Source organism: Urocitellus parryii, chromosome 2 (assembly GCF_045843805.1).
Source record: "Urocitellus parryii isolate mUroPar1 chromosome 2, mUroPar1.hap1, whole genome shotgun sequence".
Classification (NCBI taxonomy): Eukaryota; Metazoa; Chordata; class Mammalia; order Rodentia; family Sciuridae; genus Urocitellus; species Urocitellus parryii.
In genome coordinates, this window is record NC_135532.1 from 132,551,504 (window position 1) to 132,574,117 (window position 22,614).

A 22,614-nucleotide genomic window follows, 5' to 3' on the forward strand; every position below is an offset into this window, starting at 1 on the left:
CCTCTATACTTAAGATTTCAAAACTTTTATTTTTTGGATTGGATAATCTATGAGATGTTTTGTGTCAGAGATAGGAGTCTTATTCATTTTTCTTCTTCTTTTTGCGGGGGCAGTGCAGGGAGTGGGGATTGAACCTAGTGATACTTTACCACTGAGCCACATCCCCAGCCCCTTTTTTATTTTAAGACAGGTGTCACTCAGGCCTTGCCAAGTTACTGAGGCTGGTTTTAAACTTATGATCCTTCTTCCTCAGCCTCCTGAGTTACTGGGATTATAGGCATGCACCACTACACCCAGCAGAAATTGCTCTTTTTATAGGTCAAAAATAGTGGAATTTTGTAATCTTTGTGTGGTTCAACTTAATATTTCATTCCCTCTATATGTCTGATAGTACCTGTACAAAGTATATTTTTTGTTCTGTTCCTTACCTGTTGTTATGCCAGAGTTAGTTTTAGCCTATTTTCAGTGTCAAAAAAACAATGAAACTCTTCAGGAAAGAAAACAGTAAACACCAAGGAACTCTGGTGAATTGTCCACTGATAGAATAGTTTTTGCAAGCAACATATCAAAAGTCATGTTTTGGGGAAGCAGTGGGTCAATAACCTGCTTAAGGCAGTATGGGATTTTGTAAAGATAGCAAGGAATAAAATGGAGTAAGATCACCGTGCCCAAGATGTTTTCTTGAAATGATGGCTAGAATCCTATTGATTAATGCTGGTGAATGAGACGCCAGCATAGAAAATAAACCATCCTCAGAGGAGTGGTGACCACGGATGGCAATTATGTTAATTATACTTTATTTAGGTGGTGGTTTTATTCCTGGAACATTACTTTTATTCAAGAGAAATTTGAGGCATTGGAAAACTGGGTATTTTGTGGAAATTCTTGTATATAATTTTTCAGTTTTATTCAGTTTCAAAAGTCTTAAGGAAATATTTTCCGGCCTGGGTTTAGACACTGTACATGGTATCTGCTACCAAAAGAGCGTTCTGCTGTTGAGCTTGCTAGAAAGCATGTTGTCTCTCTGCTGTACTGTTGTGAGCAGATATTCCCTCGGCATTTCTGAATTGTTTTTATTTACATAATGGGAAAACAAGAAGTTGAAAAAGAGAAAGCTGGACATTAATTTTGATGACCAGGAAACTGCATGTGAACGGGGCTGCGTGTCTCAGTCTTTTATTTGGGGTAATACTCTTGGTGACTCTGTGGATCCTAAAGATTCAGTAGCAAGCAAATCTCAGTTCTGTGTTGGCATAAGAATGGATTGTAAATAAAAGTTTGTGATACACCAGCACAGTCATGGCACCCAGGAGCTCAGCTCCTTCAACTGTACCTGCTTCTCTTCGCCTTCTCTATTGTATTGTACTGGCCACTGTCCAAGGAGAAGCTGAGCACAGTAGAACGAACTTCCCTAGCCTCTATGTCAGTTTTCTGTAACTAACAAATTTCCTCAAAGCCAGTGATTTAAGACAACAAGAATGTATTATTTCATGGTTCTGGAGAGAATATGGAGAGTTCAGGTCAGAGGAAAGTTGTCATTGGGTTGCAGAAAGAGAGCTGGCAGGGCCAGGTTCTCTGCAGAGGGAAGGATCTGGTCCTCTGGTCCATCTGGTCCCCCACCCCACAGGTGGACAGGGTATTCCTTGGTGTGGCTGCATCAATTGAGTCTTCAAGACCAGCTCCTTCGAATCTCTTGCTGTTCTCACATGGCTTCTCCCTGTGTGCCAAATCTCCCTCTGCCTCCTCCTTGGGAAAATGCACAGTATTTCATTTGGGGCCCAGCTGGACAACTCAGGATAATGTTCCCATCTCAAAGTCCCCAACCACATCTCCAGAGACTTTGCCAGGCAAGAAAGGATTCAGCAGTTCCAGGGATGTTGTTATCCTTTCAGGGCCTGTTTTCAGCCCACCCTAAGCTGCTTCCAGCATCTCTGATCTAGAGACCTGGACTGACCTGGCCCTTTATCCTATACTTGCTTAAGTCTGGTTGATGTCTTCCCTCACCTTCCTAAGCATGGACCTAGGACTTTAAGATATACAATGGCAGCACCAGGAATCTGTCTCTAATAATAAGCCAAGAGTCTTAGCAGATCTCCCGCCTCTTTTTTAGAGAAGCAGTTCCCTTAAGTGGAATCTGTACATGGTAAATAAAGTTCATTGAGACAAGTCATAAAGTTGAGTGCTAGACAGTTGTCCCCTTTTACCCTGGAAATAGAAGCAAGTCATGTCACAAATGTGCCTGTGTATATATAGGTAAAATGGTGCTTATGGATTTTCAGGACATATTTAATGAGTGTTAAATATCAGAATCACTGTAGTTCCTTTTTTTAAATTTTTGGTTTTAGATGGATACGATACCTTTATTTTATGTTTTTATTTTTATGTGGTGCTGAGGATCGAAACCAGTGCCTCACACACGCTAGGCAAGCACTGTACCATTGAGCCACAACCACAGCTCCTCTGTAGTGATAAATTTAGTTATTGGCATTTCCTAAAAAGATACGACATGAACCTGTCTACTTTGGAATATATATTTTCTTCTAAAAGGAAACAGGATAGTTTTTACCTAGTATAAGACTCAAAAAGCTTTAACAATAATTTTTAATGAAGCTAATATTTCTTAAGTGTTAAATAACCTCTAAGAAAATTCCACAAGGGCTGATCCTTGCTGATTATAGCCTGGAGAGCTCATGTTAAAGATGGCTATATATGTCTTCTCTCTGATGGCTGTCAACGAAGCAAAATCTAGCTATGTGGACCCCAGCATGTCATATGGATGATAATTCTAAAATCTTTTAAAATAATTATTGCCTGTTATGGTGAACTTGTGTCTTTCTGAGTTTTTGACATTGGGTGGTATTTTGCCTAATTTGAAAACACAAAATTTTAACTACATAGGAGGTAGTATTTAATATCTGTTATTCTTTCCTCTTCCAGCATTCTATAATTCTGCAAAATTGGTGGAGAACACATAGACACAGTCACACATACAAACACACACAAAGTTAAGCATGTACAATTTTATAGTCTAAACATTAGCAAATGAATTAGCAGTTTAGTCATCATCTGCTGTTTCAAAAACTATAGAAGTTCCCAAACAAGAGGTTGATAAAGGTGAAATATAAAGCCTAGGTTGTATAAATGAAACAAAAAGGAGAGAAAATATAGAAAGAAAACAAGTTTTGGCCAGACCTGAGAACTCAGCTGGGTTATACAATATCAACCATGATCACCCGTGACCTAGGCAGCAGATAAGACACCAGGTTAGCCTGTAAATGAGAAATAGAGAAATGAGGGCTAAGTTTAAGCTATGTGGTCAGTCTTTCCTGTGGCCCTTTCCATTCAGGCTTGTTTAGTTCAATAATCAACTTGTGATATTGTGAAGACCTTGGCTAAGGGGAGAAGAGGTGAAGGGATCACATCATGTTACCTCTCTGAAATAGTTTTTCCAGTCTTTCAATAAATTTAAAGCTCCGCCTAAGCCATTTAGCTCTACCCAACTCATGAGTCTTTAGTTTTAGCTACTTACGTGTTTTTTCCATAAGAACATCAATCACTTACAGCATATGTTATGCCCTGCCAGTTCCTTTTGGAACCAATTTAAATGAGAAAAGTGAAGGACTTTGGGAAAAATTATTTAAGTATGTCTGGTAAATTGTTTTACTATTTGAGAACAGTTTTGGAGACTGAAATACATTTTCCATTTGGTGGAATTTGGCCTTTTTTGTGAGCCACATTTGTGGAAATATGTTGAAATCTTAAATGTAGAGAATATGACTTACTGTTCTTGGTATTCCCTGCTGTCCAGAATGACGTTATGGTCTGCACTGTAATATATCACTGGTCACAGTGTTAGAACCAAGAAGAACTCCAGTCTGCAGTGAAACGTGTGGATCGTGGTTCTCAACTTTTCCTGTTCTGGATTCTTTAGATTATGAAGCAAGACCCTTGCATTTTCCCAAGACATTTTTATCAAATACACATTCTTAGGTATTTGAATCACAGCTCTTAGATATTAACACTATATATGAAAACTTATGTCTAAAAACATTGGTGATTGTGAAACAAACAACAAGTATATATATATCCAAAATATATTTCATTAAATATGTCTTTTCCTTGATTTCTCATATTACTGTGGTACTTGTTTTGTAGCCTTCTCTCTGTGTATGTGTATGTACATGTGAATACTTTCGTAGAGTTAAATATGTTAATTTTTTATTGCCTTATCTAGTTGCTCTGTCTTAATTTTGTTTCTTCCAAATTCATTCTCCACGTAGCCGTCAGGGAGATTTTGTTAAAAATGCCCATTTTTTTTTTTTCTTTTAAACTTAACCATAAAGTGCAAACTTTGTATCCTGGTGTCAAAGGCTGCATCAAGTAGCTGCTGTCTGCCTCTGCAGTTTCAGCCCTGTCCAGCATTCTGTGCCTCAGGCAGCGGCTTCCTTTCTAATTCTCTAGTATGTGGGGCCCTTCCTGCTCTGGGTCCTTTCCCCTTTTGGTTCTCTCTGCCTGCAGAGTCCCCTTGCTGTTTGTGTGCTTGGCCCTCCGTCCTCCTCCTCTTCCTCCTTCCTCCTCTTCCTCCCTCCCTCCCTCCCTCCCTCCTTTCCTCCTCCTCCTCCTCCTCCTCCTCCTCCTCCTCCTCCTCCTCCTCCTCCTCCTTCTTTTTCTTCCTGGCTAGCCTAGCCCAGGTGCCTCAGGGTCAGAGAAGCATCTTGAACTACTCCCTTCTTGTATTCGTGCTCACTCCCACCATTAGCTGACCTCATCGGATTTGTTTGTGTCTGTGCATGTTGTCTACATTCTCTCACAAGAGTTCACCCTTCAGTGTATTTGAAACAGATTTGGGCTGGCAAAAGTTCAAGTGTAGGGCTTAACCAAGGGGACTTCCAAACATCTTTTATAGATAATATGAATTGGTAAATTTGTTCTTTGTTTAAAATTTTTCATCATATCAGGCTTTGGTTGAAATTCAGAATTCTATTGTAGTTGGAAAGAGTTACCAGATAGTTTATTATGCTTGTTTAAATGCTAGAACTCAACAGCACGTAGCACAATCTGTACGAAAGGCTTTCTTGAGAAACTGAAATGCTGGGTAAAAAATTCAATGCTAAGCCTATTTCAGCCCCGTGGATGAAGGCCTTTCTGTAAATGAAGTCTCTTTCCTTCCTGCCAAATAAATGTAATAAACAGTCATCACTGTTCCCATTTTTTTGTTGGTAAGAATGAGCCTCTTTTGGTGGCCACAGAGTTACTTTTGGCATTTCAGCATTATTTATAACCATCATTAGCTTTACCCTTAGGTAGAATGTGGACTTTGTATTTTTCCTATGTGATTTCCATCATGTTTCATGTAATTCATAAGAATTAAAGCTTCAGTGTTTTTCTTCGCTGCATAGCCATAAACATATTTCAAAATATTAAAAGGAGGTTTTAATATAGAACCCAATTCAACTTTTTTTTCCCTCTTTTTAAAAATGGTTGGTTTCTTCTATAGTTTGGGGGTTGTTTCCGAACATTGGCTCTCGGAAGATTTGATCCCATTAATATGTTTATAAAAGTATCTTTTTAAAATGGTATGGTAATACTCAGCACTTTTTCATATTCAGAATGATTTCATATGTCTTTTTTCTGTTGGAAGATGAGATGAAAATATTCTTTCTGGTTTTAAAAAAATATTTGTATTAGTTGTTGGAGTTTTATTTTATTTACTTATTTATTTGTGGTGCTGAGAATAGAACCCAGTGCCTTACATGTGCTAAGCAAGCGCTCTACCACTGAGCAAACTTTAGGTCCCTGCCTGCGTGCATTGCCGGTATGGGGAGGGGGAGGTGTTGGATGGAGAGCCCTTACCGTAAATATGTTAACAGCATGCAGGACCGAACAGCAGGGCCTACTTTGAGAATTATTGATAGAGATAGCATTCATACCCAGAGGCATTCTCTGCCAGGTCTTATGCTGGCATTTTGGAATAGGGTGGACCATGTCATCCTGGTGCAGAGAGCCATTTACTTATGGCATTCTAAAAGAGGAGACCTTTGTGTTATGTAGCTTAGGATATGAGCTTGTTTCTGATGGAAAACAACTGAATGGGAAGCAAATCCTGGCCTTTACTTATGTATAGTCACTTGAGCTTAAGCAGAGGTTTGTAATTCTGATTTCTTAAAAAAAAAAAAAAAAATCCAGCAATTTGAACTAAAAAATATAGGAGATTCTACAAACCTGGAAAGTAAATTGTCACTGAGTTCAAGACCCAGAAAGAAATCATTCTCTGTCTTTAGTGTGTAAGAACTTCATTAGAGAAAGAGACACAAAGGTATTTTGCAGTTTCAAAGCAATAAAACATAGTGCCATGAGTCTTGCTTGCAACTTTAATAAATTTGAGTCTTCTCTTTGGTAGAGCACCTCTTTAGTTACGGAGTTAGACTATGGTGACCCCTATTGTAGAGCCTAGGTAGAAACTGCCCTAAGTGCTGTAAGGAGCAAGTAGCTGAGGTTTCTGACATTAAGCAGCTGGGGAACTGAGGACCCAGATGTGGAAGAGGTGGTGTGTTGCAGTGGGAAGACATACTTTGTTCTAGACATAAGACATGATGTTTTATATGTTGCTTTTTACTTATGTGGGGGAATTTTATTTTTTCCACATTTCAGGAGACTATTCTTTATTTTATCTTTTGGTCTTTGCTATAGAGCATAGAACCTTAAAATCCCCACTGTGATGCTGGGCATGGTGGCACACACCTGTAATCCCAGTGAATTGGGAGACTAAGGCCGGATGATTGAAAGTTCAAGGTCTCCCTGGGCAATTTAGCAAGACCCAGTCTGGAAAAAGGAATAGGGTTATAGTTCAGTGGTAGCGTGCCCCTGGCTTCAGTTCCTAGTACTACAAAACAAAACACCACTGTGATGATCTTGGAACCACCTAAATTTCTTTCTTTCTTCCCATTTTCAGTTTTTCTCTCCCCCCACCCTGGTCTCTCTCTTTATGGTACTTGAGATTGAACCCAGCCCTTTTTAATTTTTATTTTGAGACAGGATCTTACTAACTTGTTAAGGAGGTCTTGCTAAGTTGCAGAAGCTGCCCTCAAAACTTTTGGTCCTCCTGCCTCAGCCTCCTGAGCTGCTGGGATTACAGGCCTTTCTTTACCACTGTGCCCAGCTTCAGTCTCTGTTCTCATTTCCTTCTCTGAAAATTAACACCTGCTGGAAAAATCAACTTTATGCTCTCTTCACTGGAGGCTGGTGTCTAAAAAGCAATCCTGGCAAACAGTATAAGATGAAATTTGGAAGATAATCGTGATTCTCATGGCCTTGTACAAGCTAAAGTTATTAAAGAGGATTAGGGACCACAGCTGGTGAGCAGATGGAGTGCTTATAATTTCACAATCTTAGGTAGCCATAAACCCAAATATGCACAAACTTCACTTTTCTTCAGTTTATTTCACTTTATCTTTCAGACTAAGTAACTCTGTTCATATGTGATCCATTAATTGCTGGAGACAACAAACCTTAATAGGTTTCTCTTTTAGATGGCATCATTAATAATTCTGGTCCTGCAGTATCCTACTCAGAATTACAGTTTAATAATCAACTATTTTAATAATGGGCTTATCAAAGGCACAGTAGGCAGGAAAGTGAGACTAAGACATTTTTAATTGCATTCAAAATGTAGAAACATTTTACATTTGAACAATGAGTAGTTTTTTTATTTTTTTTATTATTGGTTGTTCAAAACATTACAAAGCTCTCGACATATCATATTTCATACATTTGATTCAAGTGGGTTATGAACTCCCATTTTTACCCCGTATACAGATTGCAGAATCACATCGGTTACACTTCCACGTTTTTACATATTGCCATACTGGTGACTGAGTAGTTCACAGTAGTTGCAACTAGACAGTTCAGTTACTTGCTGCTGAAGGAAATGCTTGATTCATCAGTGTCTTCAACTTATTCTGTATGTCCATTTCTACTGGGAGTTCCTGCACTGTGCAATTAAGTCATTTGGACTAGACTTCTTCCATGACTCTGCTGCCCTCTCATAGCCTCCCTTCTTTCTACACCTGTCCCCTCCAGGTCCTCTTCTGTATTCTGGCTTATTACAGTATGAGGGCCTTAGGCTTACACAGAGCAACTGTGTGCCTCCTCAAAAATAAGAGCCTGGGTCACACTTTCTGGTAGATTAGTGTTTCCTCCACAGAAGAAAGCATTGTTGAGACTTCTGCTCAGTGCCTATTAAGAAGGTGATGTGTAAGGAATGTCATTTTACTAATACAGAGGGTAATGTCATTGGTTGTTACTTTATTTAGGAACAGCGTCAGTGTCCAACTATACTCTTTAGCACTTCTTTATCCTTACTGAAAGGTTCTAGAAAAATGGCTGCTCTCTTCTTGTGCTAATGTTAAGTGTCTGAAAATATAGAAAAGCAGCTGGAGCCATAAATAAGTCGAGCAATTGGATACCCTCTGTACTCGACAGTCAAGAGGAAGACACCCAGACATTTCAGGTGTTGCAACACAGCAAACAGCTGTGGTTTATGGTCCAACAAAGCCTCTGTTCTTTTGGGACCAATGTGTGCTTTTTCTCTAAAGCCACAGTCAGCTGCAACAATATTCTAACATGTGTTTTGGGAGTAATTATTGCATGATACTCAGTGTTCTAGCCTCAAAACATCCTGAATGTAAGATTCCTATACATGGGGGAGGACGGGGAGAATATTGTGTTACTGATACTTTGGCACAAAATGGTCTGTAGAATTATCACTATCAAAATAGTCAGGAAATGATCTTTTTTTGAACCAGCTTGTGAAAAGAATTTCAGTAGCTTCTCTTTGGACTTAAAAACTGACCTTCTGTAATTGGATATGATACGGAAATAGTATAAAACTGTTTTAACTGCTAGTGTAATTATTTTGTGCTGAACCAAGTAGTCTAGCAATCCCTCCAGACCCATAGATTTGTCTGTCTTAGAAAAACTCAGTCTTTTCACCTTACCCTTTCTACCCTTAGGCTTGGGAATGGCAGGAAGAGAAGTTTTAGAGGGCCCCCAAGAAAAAAATAGACCCAAACTAAGAATCAGAAGACTTAGGGTCAATACTGGGTGGACACATTGATTTAAAAGCTTAATACATTTTTCTTCCTTTTAAAAAACCTATAATTTAGGATTCACTTATTTACATTCTTTATAGTGACTTCACAAGTGAAAAGATATACCCAATTCTTTTTTTTTTTTTTTTTTTTTTTTTTTTGGTGGTGGTGCTGGGGATTGAACGCAGGGCCTTGTGCTTATTAGACAAGTGCTGTAACACTGAGCTCCCTCCTCATCCTATCTTTTTATTCAACTCTTAGTTGTAGAGGGTTGTTTGGGGGTTGATTGGGAAAGTTTGGATAAGGAATGGATGAGTTGAATTGTTTGTTGCCAGCAGAATTAAAGAAAGGAAAATTAAATCTTTTGCTCAAGGATAGATTGATGCTCACATAGCTCAGAAATTAAAGCTTGAGCAAATGGCCATATTTACTAGCAGTGTCAAACTACTAGGCAGCTTGCTAAAGATAAGCAAAAAAGACAAGTTTTGCTGGTATCCCAAGTGAAGCCAAGTAGAGCTTTGTGGGTCTAAAATAAGAAAAAATGCAAGGAATGAGATCCCTCAACCATGCTTTTTATTCACTAGATTTACAGTTAGTGAACTGCTAATTATGGAAGTTCACACACACCCCATGCAGCAAAGGGGAAAGGTTGTCAGGACATTAAGATTGCTTAAGATTGCAACAGGGAAACTTAACTTTGTAGGTTAAACTTTCCTACTTGACTGAATAAATAATTATTGACTAAGCCTAAAAGAGTTATGTTTCTTTAGAGATGCACAATTTGTGCACACAATAAAACTTTTGTGGAAAAGGAAAGTTGGAAAAATCTAACTTGGCTAAACCAAACCAAGGTATTTTAGCCTGTCAAAACAACTTCATGCATTCTGATTTTACTTAAGATTAGTATGCAATGGATTGAAAAGTTACCTTTAGTAGGTAAAATGCCCTGTCCTTTCAAAGGTACTCAGGAGGGTGAGGTCCAAGAATTCACTGTTTCTTCATTAGTAATGTCCTCAGTTGTACTTCTGTCCTCATAGCAAGGGTAATGGCACTTGAGCTTTTTGCCAGGCAGACTGTTATCTATGACTGAAGAAATATTTCTAATTTATACCAAACTTCAAATTCTTACTGAATTTATTTAGAATTTGTATATTTGTATCCTGTATATGATGTTGTAGATCTACAGACTTTGTTTGCAGTTTTATTATAATGTATTATTGATATAATGTTTGACAAACATACCTTTCCTTACAGCTCACTCTATCTCGGTGTCTCTTCTATGCCTGTTTATGAGAAAATAAAACTGCATTGCATGCATTTGTGAGTAGTGTTTCTCTGACCGCCTACTTAGTCAGATGTTCAATAATTATTCCTGTGCAAGCACCGAGTCAGGTACTGAGCAGTCAATGATAAATTTAAATTACTGTTCTTTGATAACTGTTCATAAAGCCCACCTTTCCTGGAGGGGCCGGGATATACTGAACTGGAATTAACATATGGAGGAAGATAGGATGTTTGAGGAGACACCCTGCAAAGGCCTGGGTGATATAGGCAGCACCTAGGGAGGAAATGCTGTTTTGTCAGAGGCGTGCAGGATGCACAGTCAGCCAGAGTGGACGACGTGAGGGCAAACACACTCGCATGTTCTGAAGTGTCCTTTTAGTGCTGTTAATTTAAAACTTTGTCTATCACAAATTAGCCTTTTATACTTTGAAGTTTTATAATAGAATGTTATTATAATATAAAAAAATTATTTTAAAGTCAGTTATCCAGATGAGAAATTGTCAAGTGAGTGAAATTGATAAGAGCTTTATTTTGAGCCTCTTCTTCTGTCACTCATTTCTTTTACTATCTCATTCCCCCTTTTGGCAGAGAGTGAAAGTGAAATCTTTTTCTTCTTCTTTTTTTTCTGTGCTGTCTTCTATATTTCTTCTTGTGCATTTTTATTTCTCTCCCACTTTAGTTTATGATCCAAATGGCTACATTTGTTCACAGATGCCCTTTGGGCCTAATGAATCCAGGGTCTGGATACCTCCATTGTGAAGACATGGAAACCAAATAGGCATGCTTCATCATCTCTACTGTTTGAAATGTGGCTGGTCAGAGGTACCCTTTACAGAGCTGATTTGGGGTATACATGTAATGTTTAAGTTCTTGAACCTTTTAGCTTAATTTTAACAGTAAGAATATCATTGTAGTAGAAAGGGAAAATATACGTGGAAAGACATTATTAAGGCTGCTTATCATGTTTCAAGCATAAGGGCAGCCTATTTGGACAACATAAATCTATCTACATGGCTCAAGGTGAATCCATTTTTTTTTTCCTAGAACTATGTGGATTTTTACTAGCTTTCAGAGGGTAGAAAAGTTTTATAATAATTTTTATTCAGCTAAAATCAGTAATTTTCCCCCTTTAACATAGATTTTATTTTATTTGGAGCAATCTTAGCCTCAAACCAAAATTGAGCAGAAAGTACAGAGAATTCCCGTATCTCCCTTGTCCCCATCCACATATCTCCCTTCTCTTCCCCACTATCCACATCAACACCAGAGTGGAACGTTTGTTAAAAATTGATGAACTTACATTGACACATCCTTATCACCCAAAGTCCATTGGGGTTCACTCTGGTATTGTACATTTTATACATTTTGACAAGTACATAATGATTTTTATCTACCATTAGAGTATTCATATAGAATAGTCCTTTGTGCTTTGTAAATTCATCCATCCCCCTTCTGAACCCCTGTCAGAAGCCACTGACCTTTTTGTCAACTCCATAGTTTTTGCTTTTTCAAGAATGTCATATAGTTGGAATTGTACAATAGGTAGTCTTTCAGATCAGCTTCCTTCACTTAATAATATGCATGTAAATTTGGTTCTATGCCTTTTGATGACTTGATAGATCCTTTTTTAGTGTTGAATAATATCCATTATCTGGATGTACCAGTTTATTCATCCCTTCACATTCTGAAGAACATTTTGGTGGCTTCCAGATTTTGGCAATGATGAATAAAGTTCCTACAAATGTCCTTGTATAGATTTTTTGTGTAGATATTAAGTTTTCAGTTTGGGCAAATACCCAAGACCTGTGATTGTTGGAACATGTGGAAAGACTATGCTTAATTTTCTAAGAGTCTTTCAAACTGGGTTCCAAAATGACTGTATCATTTTGCATTTTTACCAGCAATGAATGAGAGTTTCTGTTGCTTCACAGCCTAGCCAGTGTTTGGTGTTGTCAGGGTTCTGGGTTCTGGCATCTAATAGGTATATAGTAGTATCTCATTATTATTTAAATTTTCAATTCTGTAATGACATATGATGTGGAGCATCTTTTCATATATTTATTTGCAATACATATATCTTCTTTGGCAAGGTGGATATTCAGATAGTCTGTCCATTTTTTGACTGGGTTGTTCATTTTCTTTTTGTTGAGTTTTAAAAGAGTTCTTTGTATATTTTAAATGTCAGCCCTTTATCAGATAAGTCTTCTGCAAAAATTTTCTCCTAGCTAGTCTATAGCTATTCTTCTCATTCTCTTGAGATTGTCTTTATTTTTTTTAATCTAATGTATGAAATATGATATGTCAAGAGCTTTGTAATATTTTGAACAACCAATAATAAAAAAGGTGAATCCTTTATACAGAAAAATGAATAATTTAAGTTATAAATAATTTAATTTTATAATAGAACAAGATAGTAAGATCAGTATATACAGCTCTGGTATACAGTAGATTTCTTGAAAACAATTGAAGACTTCTTTAACAATGACCTTGTGTATATCTACTTTGATGTGTTTGTGTGTGTGTGTGTGTGAATAAAAAGGGAAAATGTTAGGAGTGGACGGCTCTGGTCCTCAGTGTAGTCCACACTCTGGAGAAGAACCCCTCCAGGTAGTATCCCCATATAGCCATTTCCTGCCTGCTGGTCTCATCTTAACTTTTCATGTTAGTTCATTTCTCAGTTCAGTGCATTTAGAAGACAGTTCATTTTATTTCCTGGACCTGGGCAGATGGTGCTGTCTGTTTTGATTATCTGTTTTTTTAAAAAGCAAATGTTGATTGGAAAGAACAAGAAATGAAGCACAAGGAGATTAAATTGAGAACAGAAATTATATGATCCAAGAAGAGCCAAATGTGTTCTGTTTTTCTACTTAAAGCTTACTACAGTTTGTATTCAAGTGCCTAGAGTTCAAATTTGGTATATTATAAAATGTTTCTTTTATATCAAAATGTGAATTTTGAGTTATCGTGTCTTTGGTTTCAACTTTGTTTTCTAAAAAATGGGGAAGCTGGAAATGCTAAGATGGTTTTCTCTTTCTAGTCACATTTAAATAAGAAAATCCTTGAGTAAGAATGTTTTTTGACAAATCTAAAATGGTAGGATAATTCTGTTTCATGTTACTGAAATACCTCACTTGCAGTCTAGTGGTACTTTACATTATTTACTGTTTGCTCACATAATCGTAAACCTTGCAAAACAGAACCCCAAGTGGACAAAGGGGACCAGAAAACAGCTGGAAGGGCCTCCTTGGCTACATTTGGGACAAGTTTGACATCTCAAAAAGTAATGATGATAATGGAGCATTACAAATTTTAACACATGGAATAGAAAAGAACCTGAATTCATATGATACTAGTTAACAGAAGGAATACATAATTAGAAAATATCTTCTTGCATCTACCAATATAATAATGCCTTCTTTTTTTGTTTGTTTTCATTTTTGTACCAGGGATTGAATGCAGGGGCACTGAGCCACATCCCCAGGTCCCCCCTCTTTTTTTTAACATATATATTTTATTTAGAGATAGAGTCTCACAGGGTTGCTTAGGGACTCACTGAATTGCTGATGCTGGCTTTGAACTTTGATCCTCCTGTCTCCTGAGTCGCTGGGATTACAGGTGTGCGCCTCTGCCCCCACTGTAATAATACCTCTGTACATTGAAGTACACTATAACCATTTCTAATTGAGAAGAAGATCTTTTGACAGTAGGGAAAGGTGTAGGCATCTTCTTAACCAAGCCATTAAATTGAGTATCCCCAAATGGTTTAAACCTCATTTTGGGCTTCTTCATGTCACAAAACAGGAAGTACATCTGTATGTAAATTTAAAGTCCATTTAAATATGGATTGTAGATTAGATTTTATTGCACTCCTATTAAATCTCTTGGTTGTGGTGTTTCCATGGTTATATAGGAAGTCATTGTTCTTAGGAAGGCATGCCAAACTTTTGGAGATAAAGTGTTATGAGGTCAACAACTTCCATTCAAATGATTCTGAAAAAATGTGTGTGTGTGTGTGTGTGTGTGTGTGTGTGTGTGTGAGTGAGTGAGAGAGAGAGAGAGAGAGAGAGAGAGAGAGAATGTAGAGATAAAGCATAAGCCTGCAAATACAGCAAAATGTTAATTGGTCGATCTAGGTGAAGACTATTTGCGTATATTTCTTAGCTCAGGCTTCTCTAGCAAGATACCATAGGTAGCTTAAACAACAAACATATATTTATCCCAGCCTGGGGTATCTAGGATCAAGGCGCTGGCTGACTTGGAGTCTGGTGAGTTCCTGCTTCCTGGTTCATAAAGCACAGCTTCTCACTGTGTCCTCACACAGCTGAGAGAAGAAGCACGTTCTCTCAAGACTCTCTCAGGTACTAATGCCATTCATGAGAGCCCCATAGGACTCCATTGAGTCTCTAATCATCTTCCAAAGACCCCCACCTCCTACTACCACCACATTACAGGATAGGCTTTCAACATATGAATTCTGGGAGAACATAAAGATACAGCCCATAATAGTGTTTATAGTGTGTCTCCAGCTTTTCTGCAGGTTTAAAATGTTTTAAAAATATGTATATTTACAAATTGGGCAATTCCACCCCAAATTTTGTATTTTCATATTCCCTGAAAAAATGGGAATATCTGTTAAACTTGGACTCCACAAATGGGACAATGGGGCTGATTTCCTCTGAGTTTGTATTGCTATTTCTGAAATTCAGTAGAAAGAATGATTTTCTTTGTAGTTGTAGTGCATTCCATTAATTGAGTTATTGCTTGAATGCACTACAACTGTCCCCTTCAGATAAGCAGGGGCATTTCCAATTTTCTATAGTTCTTACCCCCATTTTATTTATATGAGATGCTGAGACTCAAATCCAGTGCCTCACACATGCTAGTCAAAAACTCTACCACTGAGCCACAACCCCAGCTCCTTACCCTTCTTTTTTGCCTTACATGTTTATTGACATAACCTTTCCAGTAGCTATAGGCATTTTGATACGTAACCCTTGCTGATTTCCTGAGCAGGATAGGTTATAACATGGATACAAATGACCTTTGCATATTCAAGTGATTCTAGTGAGTTACTGGAGCCCTAGCACATGAAATTAGGTCTGGATTTGATCCCCACTTTAGCTGATGGTGGTTCTTATCCCCAAACAGTTTAGTCGTATGAGACATAATTAACAAAATGTTAATATTAAAACTTCAACACTTGCTATATAGGTGGTATAAATACTAAAATTCTCTTTCAGATGTAATGTGTTATAGAATCCTGCTTTGTGGATTCTGCCTGCCAGTCCTCATAGTCTTGCAAAAGTATTGAATAAGCTACTTGAAAAATTTTCAGTGTGCCATGCCAAGTCTTAATGAAAAAACATTTTGTGGAAACGTTTATAGATGCCGCTGCAGAAAGTAGTGTATAAACTTTAATTACCTTTGTAAGTCGTTCTATCCTGTGTTTAAGTAACTGCCTTCCTGTTACACACCCAGGGAGGGCACCAGCTCTTGCTGGATAATCATGGAGTTGAGCCTTCCCCCAAAATAAAAGAACTATATCTGGCACAGGTTAGGCTCAGCAAGCTAGTAAACAGTTCAAACACCTGGGGGAAGAAAAGGAAAGGAGGACTGGTGTTAGTATTAAGCTTGCCAAACAAGCTCATCTACCCATTTTTGTGGAGTTTTCATCCTATTTAATTTGGGAATTTTTAAAATACTAGCTGCTTTTGTCCAGTTCCACACATGTATTTGATTTTTGCCTTGTGACATAACCGTAAGAATATTTCTTAAGGAATTCAACAGAAATAGAATCTCCCAATATTTCAGGCAGAATCCAATTTAGTTGACATCAAAGAAGGTAACTGAGAGACAGACAACCCTTGAGTTGATGTGGGAGTCCAAAAGGGTATCTGGTATCTTCCATTTCCCCTAAATACGAAGGCTTCTATATTGCTTGTCTTAACCTGAGGTGCTGTACAGCCTTTGCCCACAGGGGCCTGTGGCCTATGAGTAGACCTTGGGCCAGGAAAGAAGGTCATTCTTTCTACTGAATTTCAGAAACAACAATACAAGTTCAGAGGAAATTAGCCCCCATTGTCCCATTTACATTCTCTGGCCATTCCTCCTGTCCAGCTGGGCACTCCACCTGCAGAAAGAATTTCTTTCTCCTTTTTCTCCTCCGCTCTTTCAGGTTCCAAAATCTGATTGGAAACCAAAGCAATCTTGAAAGTATTTTCCTAGGACCAGAATGCAACTTCACATAACTTGTGTTCGCCTGCCATTTCTTTTTCACTGTTGAGTGGCCAGTATTCCTTTGACTTCCTTTCAGAATTTCAAATGGAATAATCACTTAACCAAGATATTTCTGGAAATTTCCCTTTGGGGATTAACTGTGTTGTCCTTATTATGCAAATTTATTCTTTGGTGATGATAGATGTCTTTAATATTTGAATTTAAGACCATTACCTGGAGATCATAATTACTAAATAGAGGTTTTTGGATAATTAATCCTATTTTTGTGGGCACTTATTGATTCCTTTTTCCCCTAGCATAAGTACTATTTTAAATATGATGATAGCCAATTTATTTTCTAAGTGGAAAAGCATCTAAAAGCATTGTTAATATTTTCTTCCTTCATCCCTATTCATTCTCAGAGACATTAGGAGACACTGATTCTGTATCTAGTTTGTCCTTATTATTGAATAATGTTTTTGTTTTACATTCAAAAGTATTTATTTTAGTTCATTGATGATTTTTTTTTTTTCAGTGCACAGTATTCAGAATTAAATTCAGGGGTTGTCCACTGAGCTACAACCTCAGCACTTTTTATTTGAGACAGGGTCTTGCTCAGTTTCCCAGGCTGTCCTTGAACTTGTGATCCTCCAGTCTCAGCCTCTAAAGTAGCTGGGATGTAGGCAAACACAGCCATGCCTGGCATCATATTCATTGTTTTCTTTGACTTTAAGCCTCTTATCGCCAAAATGGGCCTGTGTATACGCTGCACATTTTCTATCCCCTTAGTTGATTATGCATGGTTTGTTAAAGAGAGTACCTATGTCACTTCTTTGGCAAATCTGAGAAAGCATTTTGTGTTATGACCCGCGTATCTGCAAATGAGCCCTGTGGATGAGAGCTAGACTGAAGGTTCAGAGAGAAATGATCTTGACCTCACTCCATTGGAATGAAGGCACTGCTACAACCATAAATACATTCTATAGCTTGCAGCTACGTGTGGAGCTGTATTTCTTTTCTAAGAAGGAAAAAATGTAAAACAAACCAAAGAAGTAAACTGTGTTTATAAGGGGGATATTTTAATTAGTTTAGGCCTTACAGTTATTCAAACAGTCTGAACTTAACGTTTCTTTTTGGAGCAAACATGAAAACCACTATTTACGGAAAGTTTAAATTTCACATGACACATCTTCCTTCTATGTGTGTGGGGTTTTTTTGTTTTGTTTTTTTCTTTTTAAAAACTATATTTGCTTTGCTTGTGTATTTTTATTTTAACCTTCCCTTTGCTAAAAATGCTTTATTTTCTTTGTAGGAGAGTTTCTTTGAGGGAAAGAAAGACTTAAAGAAAGACTTGAGTCTCAGAGCTGAGCCCCTTCCCTTTTTTGGCATTTCCTAGTAGGCTGGTTCTCAGCTCACTGAGGGCATGTTTGAACTAGAGCCTCCCATCTTCACACTTGCTCAAGAAATTCTTGCCCCTGAGTGTACCTGAATCTGCAAAACTCAGTGCACCTTCTGGGTGTGATGCTGTCCTGAGTGCCTGGCATCTGTGCTTCCTCCTTAGCAGGGAAAAGTCTTTCACATACTAAGGTGACAAGATAGGAAATTTGGTTGTTATGTCCCTCTAGCCAGCCAGTTGCCAATGAAATTGAAGCAGGAGGATTTATCTGTTTGCTTACCTTATAGCCAAAAAAAGAAAAAAAGAAAAGAAAAATACAAATTGTTCTCTAGTTTTGCTTCAAAACTCATTTACTTGCTATAAACCAGAAGGAAGTAGGCAGCCCTGAGGATGAAGAAGGGAAGCTTGTCCCTGTCCTTGCATGGGGCCGTCTAGGACATCGTCTTGTTTGCACATATCAAGTTCTTAGGGGAAAAAGCAAAAAGAAGACATAATTTTCCTTTAAACTTGATAATAAAAGAAGATATCCTAAAGGCAAATCATAGTTATTCTTTTTTGTTTTACTTAGTTTTGTGAGGAATTAGCTAGTCTTCCTTTTCTTCCTCTCCCTTTTACAATATGGATATGGGGTGGAGTGGAGTATGTGTGTGTGTGTGTATGTGTGAGAGAGAGAAGAGAGAGAGAGAAGGAGGGAGGGAAAGGGAGAGAGACAGAAAAGCTTGATCCAAACTCTGGTATACACTCTTCATATATTCATACAGCTGGGCTCAGAAGCTATTCTATGCAAAGGGTGCTCATTCATCAATTTCTCTGAGGCAGCCATACTTAAATCGTGCTTAGGGAAAGGTAGGACAAGAGCTTAGTTAACTCAGTTATTTAGGAAGTAGAGTAGAGTATTTTGACATTTTCATACCAAACTGTTAGCTTTCACACAAGAGTTTATTTTATATGTGGTAACTGTCACTTTAGTTCAGTTAAACAGATTTTATTTTCCCTTCTTATTTGTGCAAACTATGTGCCTGGGATTTATTTACTTTTTTTCCTGTTCAGTAGTAGCACAAATGGAGAAGCATTAAGTGAATGTGGTATAAATGCATTTTTTTCTTTTTTTGTAAATTTGTGATTAGAAACTTGAAAGGAGGACAGAATTCCAGTCTGGCTTTGATGCTGCCTTTCCTCTTGTCCAGCAGCGTGGTGACCAGACACAGGAGGCGGCGACTGTGTTCTATACTCTCCTCATCTTTTTATTTTTATTCATTTCAGAATCCTTCATTTATTTGGCTCTATTCATGACCCACTTACTACTTTTTTTCCTTCTCTTAAATTACTTTTTTCTTCCTGGATCAATGACCTTTGCTCCATAAGTTGGAATTCCAAGTTTATTAAAAAAAAAAAAAGAAAAGAAAAGAAAAAACCCACAAACTCTCTTGTGTGACATGTAGGGGGTCCTTGCTGTCTTCCCTTCCTCCTGCCCACCTCAAGTGCAGACACCCCAGATTCTTGACTCTCGGGCTGTCTCACATTCCCAGATCCCTGTTCACTCAGATACAGTCAAGGGTTCTACTCACTTTGGGACCATGTACAAGGCATTTTCTGACATCCCTGTTTGAAAGCAAGGTGGGAGGGGGATCTCCAGTTTTTGTGGGACAAAGCATCCTTTTAAAATCCTTTGTTTTTCAGATATCATGTCTAATGCATAGTCCTGAGGTGTTTTCCTTTGCAAGTCTCTTTACTTCTTCCTTTCTTGGTTGAGCAGGAGGTCATCCTTGTTCTCTAAACTTTTATTACCTCAAGAATGGGATCTGGCTTCTTGCTTGAGATAATCTAGTTGTGTCATTCATTACAGAAGGAAACATCATCCCCTTCAGCTAGTTACTTGAATGTTTTTAGCCATGTGAGTGTCTGTCCATAGGGTCTTTCAAAGCCTCCACTAACCAGAGACAGGGGAAACTTCATCTTTAACAACTGAACAATTGATTTATTGCAATTGTTCTTAGATTTTGGTTTTGGTTTTGGGTTTTTACTGACAATTAACTTTTGAGACATGTTGTATTTGCAGTTTATTTAGTAGGGGCCTCCAGAAAATGTGAGGATCTGTCTACTTTTGATTTATAAGTAAAATTCATTATCTTAATATCCATCATTTATCTTTATCATGTATAATTGTAAATACAGGATTATAAATGAGCTTGTGATTTTTGGTTTTGTAAATGTGGATTTTCTTTTAAAAGGTTGCTGTTTATGGTATTACCACTCACTGGTTTTGCTCAACCAAATAATAGAAAACAGGTTCTTCTAAACAGAACACAATGGGGAAAATGAAGACCTAAACTACTCCTTTTAAGGCTTAGGGTGGTGTCAACTAGAAGTTTTTGTTGTTCTTAACATAGACTTTTTCATTTGTTCAGTCAACAAGTATCTTCTGAGCTCTGGCCATGCAGGACCTGTGCTGGGTGCTGTAGTGCTGTGGGTAGATGGTGACCATGTCCTCAGTAGGACTCAGCAACCTGCAGCCTATTTTTATATAATCCAAAAGGAACATACTCATTACCTTTTAAAGCATCATGAAGGGCTGGGGATATGGCTCAAGCGGTAGTGCGCTCGCCTGGCATGCATGCGGCCCAGGTTCGATCCTCAGCACCACATACAAACAAGATGTTGTGTCCACCGATAACTAAAAAATAAATATTAAAATTCTCTTTTCTCTCTCTCCCTCTCTCACTCTCTCTTTAAAAAAATAAAAAAATAAAATAAAGCATCATGAAAATAAAAACAAAAAGGAATATGTAACAGAGGCCTATAGAGGTCCACAGAGTTTTAAATGTCTGGCTCTTTTCGGGGAAAAAAAAAATGTGCCTACTTCAGGTCTGTAATATATCTGCCTTCCTAAACCTTGCATGGGAAAGATCAATGAAAAGCAAGGGAAGAAATAGAGGAGAAAATTCTTCTCAGATTTTGATAACATGTAAGAAGGTAAAAGGATCTGGTAGTGCCAAAGTTAGGCTGAGGCAAAGGGTTGGGGTTAGAGTAAGATTTTTTGAGGTGACTTGCAGATTAGACCTGAACAAAGAGAATGAGCAGCCCTAGGAGGAGCAGGGCTAACGCACTCTCACCCCAAGGCCCACCTTGTCCTTCCCCTTCCAGATGCAAGCTCATCCACAGAGCTCTGATAGCACTGGTTCCTAGAAAGCTTCTTGGGCACCCTCTTTGTATTTGTATCAAGTGTGTTTTGAAAATCAAGAGGCTGTTCTGACAGATAAAATTTAAATTCTATCATTTATCCTTTTTTTCCGGGGTGGTGGGGGTGGGTGTGGGGGTGTGGTATATATACTTGCCACCTCATTCTCTACCCCAGGCACTTTTCCTCTTTCATTTCTAAAACATAATTCTTGCCCCATTCTGAAACATGCCCATTTCCCCTTCTTGTTAAGAGACACATCATCCATCCAGTTGATCAGGCCGAAAACTAGAAACCGTCCTTGATTCTTCACGCTTTCTCACCATTGCCTGTTGCATCTTATCTTTTGACACCTACACCTCCAAAACTAGTCCTGATTTCATCATCTTTCCAAACTACTCTAGTCCAGGCCAGCTCTATCCTTTAGATGATGGCACCAGTACTGATTGGTCTTTCTGCTTCCGCGATGACCTTTCTTATGTCCCTTGTTCACGCAGGATTAGCACTGATCTCTGAAATCAAAGTAAGGACATGTCAGTCCCTCCACTTAAATACTCCAGTGGCTATTGGGCAAATTAAAAAATTATGAACTATACCTACATACATGTGTACATACATATTGAACTAAAAAAATTGAACTTCCAGGCCTGTGTGGACTAGCCATGGTCTCTTTGACCTCATCTTTCTACTACCCTCTGTCTCTAGCTGTATTGATCTTCCTATTTAACCTTCTTAAGACCTTTTTTCCCCTTTTGGTTTTTGAATTGTTAAGTAGAACTTTGTAATGGTTGACATTGTGATTATTTAAAACTGTACAGTGGCGAGTTAGTACAACCATAGTGAAACCCTCACCCCCACCCCAAAGACAATCCTGATTTCATTATCAGCTTTGTGGTACCAAAAACTCATGGTTAGAAGCAACTGACTGAATGATAGCTTTAGTTAAAAGGCCTTGGGGAAGGAAATTGATTGCCTTCTAATGGTATTGTTTTTCTTTTTTTGCAATGCAGAGTATGAGTTGGAAGTAAAGAGAGTGCAAGACATTCTTTCGGGAATAGAGAAGCCACAGGTATGTCTTCTGGATTTCTCAGCATATATTACACTTTCTTAAGTATCTCAAACATTCTTTTCTTTCACCATGCAGTAGGTACTAGAAACTATCCTTGATTATTTATAAACTGAGAAAATAGTGGTCACTTATTAAGGGAGCATGACAATATAGAACAGCACCTTCTGCGTAGTCACCCACTGAAATATCTTGGTTTAAATATCTTCAATACAATTTGCTGTTCTTTTTGACTTCTAGGGATGCTCCCCCACACCCACACACACACACACACACACACACACACACACACACACACACATCCCTTTCTGGGATCTACAGAGCAATTTTCATTTGATAATTTCCTTTTACCTATGTAAGTGTAGTAATAATAATTTTTGAAAAT

At 38.0% G+C, this 22,614-nt stretch overlaps 1 protein-coding gene across 5 annotated transcripts in view; it reads left to right on the forward strand.

The window, feature by feature from the left end:
- The window catches only part of Fndc3b (fibronectin type III domain containing 3B), a 335,107-nt gene that overhangs the window by 207,700 nt on the left and 104,793 nt on the right, over nt 1-22,614 (forward strand). For all 5 annotated transcript variants that reach the window (XM_026394977.2, XM_077795313.1, XM_026394979.2 and 2 more), the window contains one exon: nt 22,174-22,232. In XM_026394977.2, the coding sequence (XP_026250762.1) occupies nt 22,174-22,232 (59 nt within the window). The remainder of the gene's footprint in view (nt 1-22,173; nt 22,233-22,614) is intronic.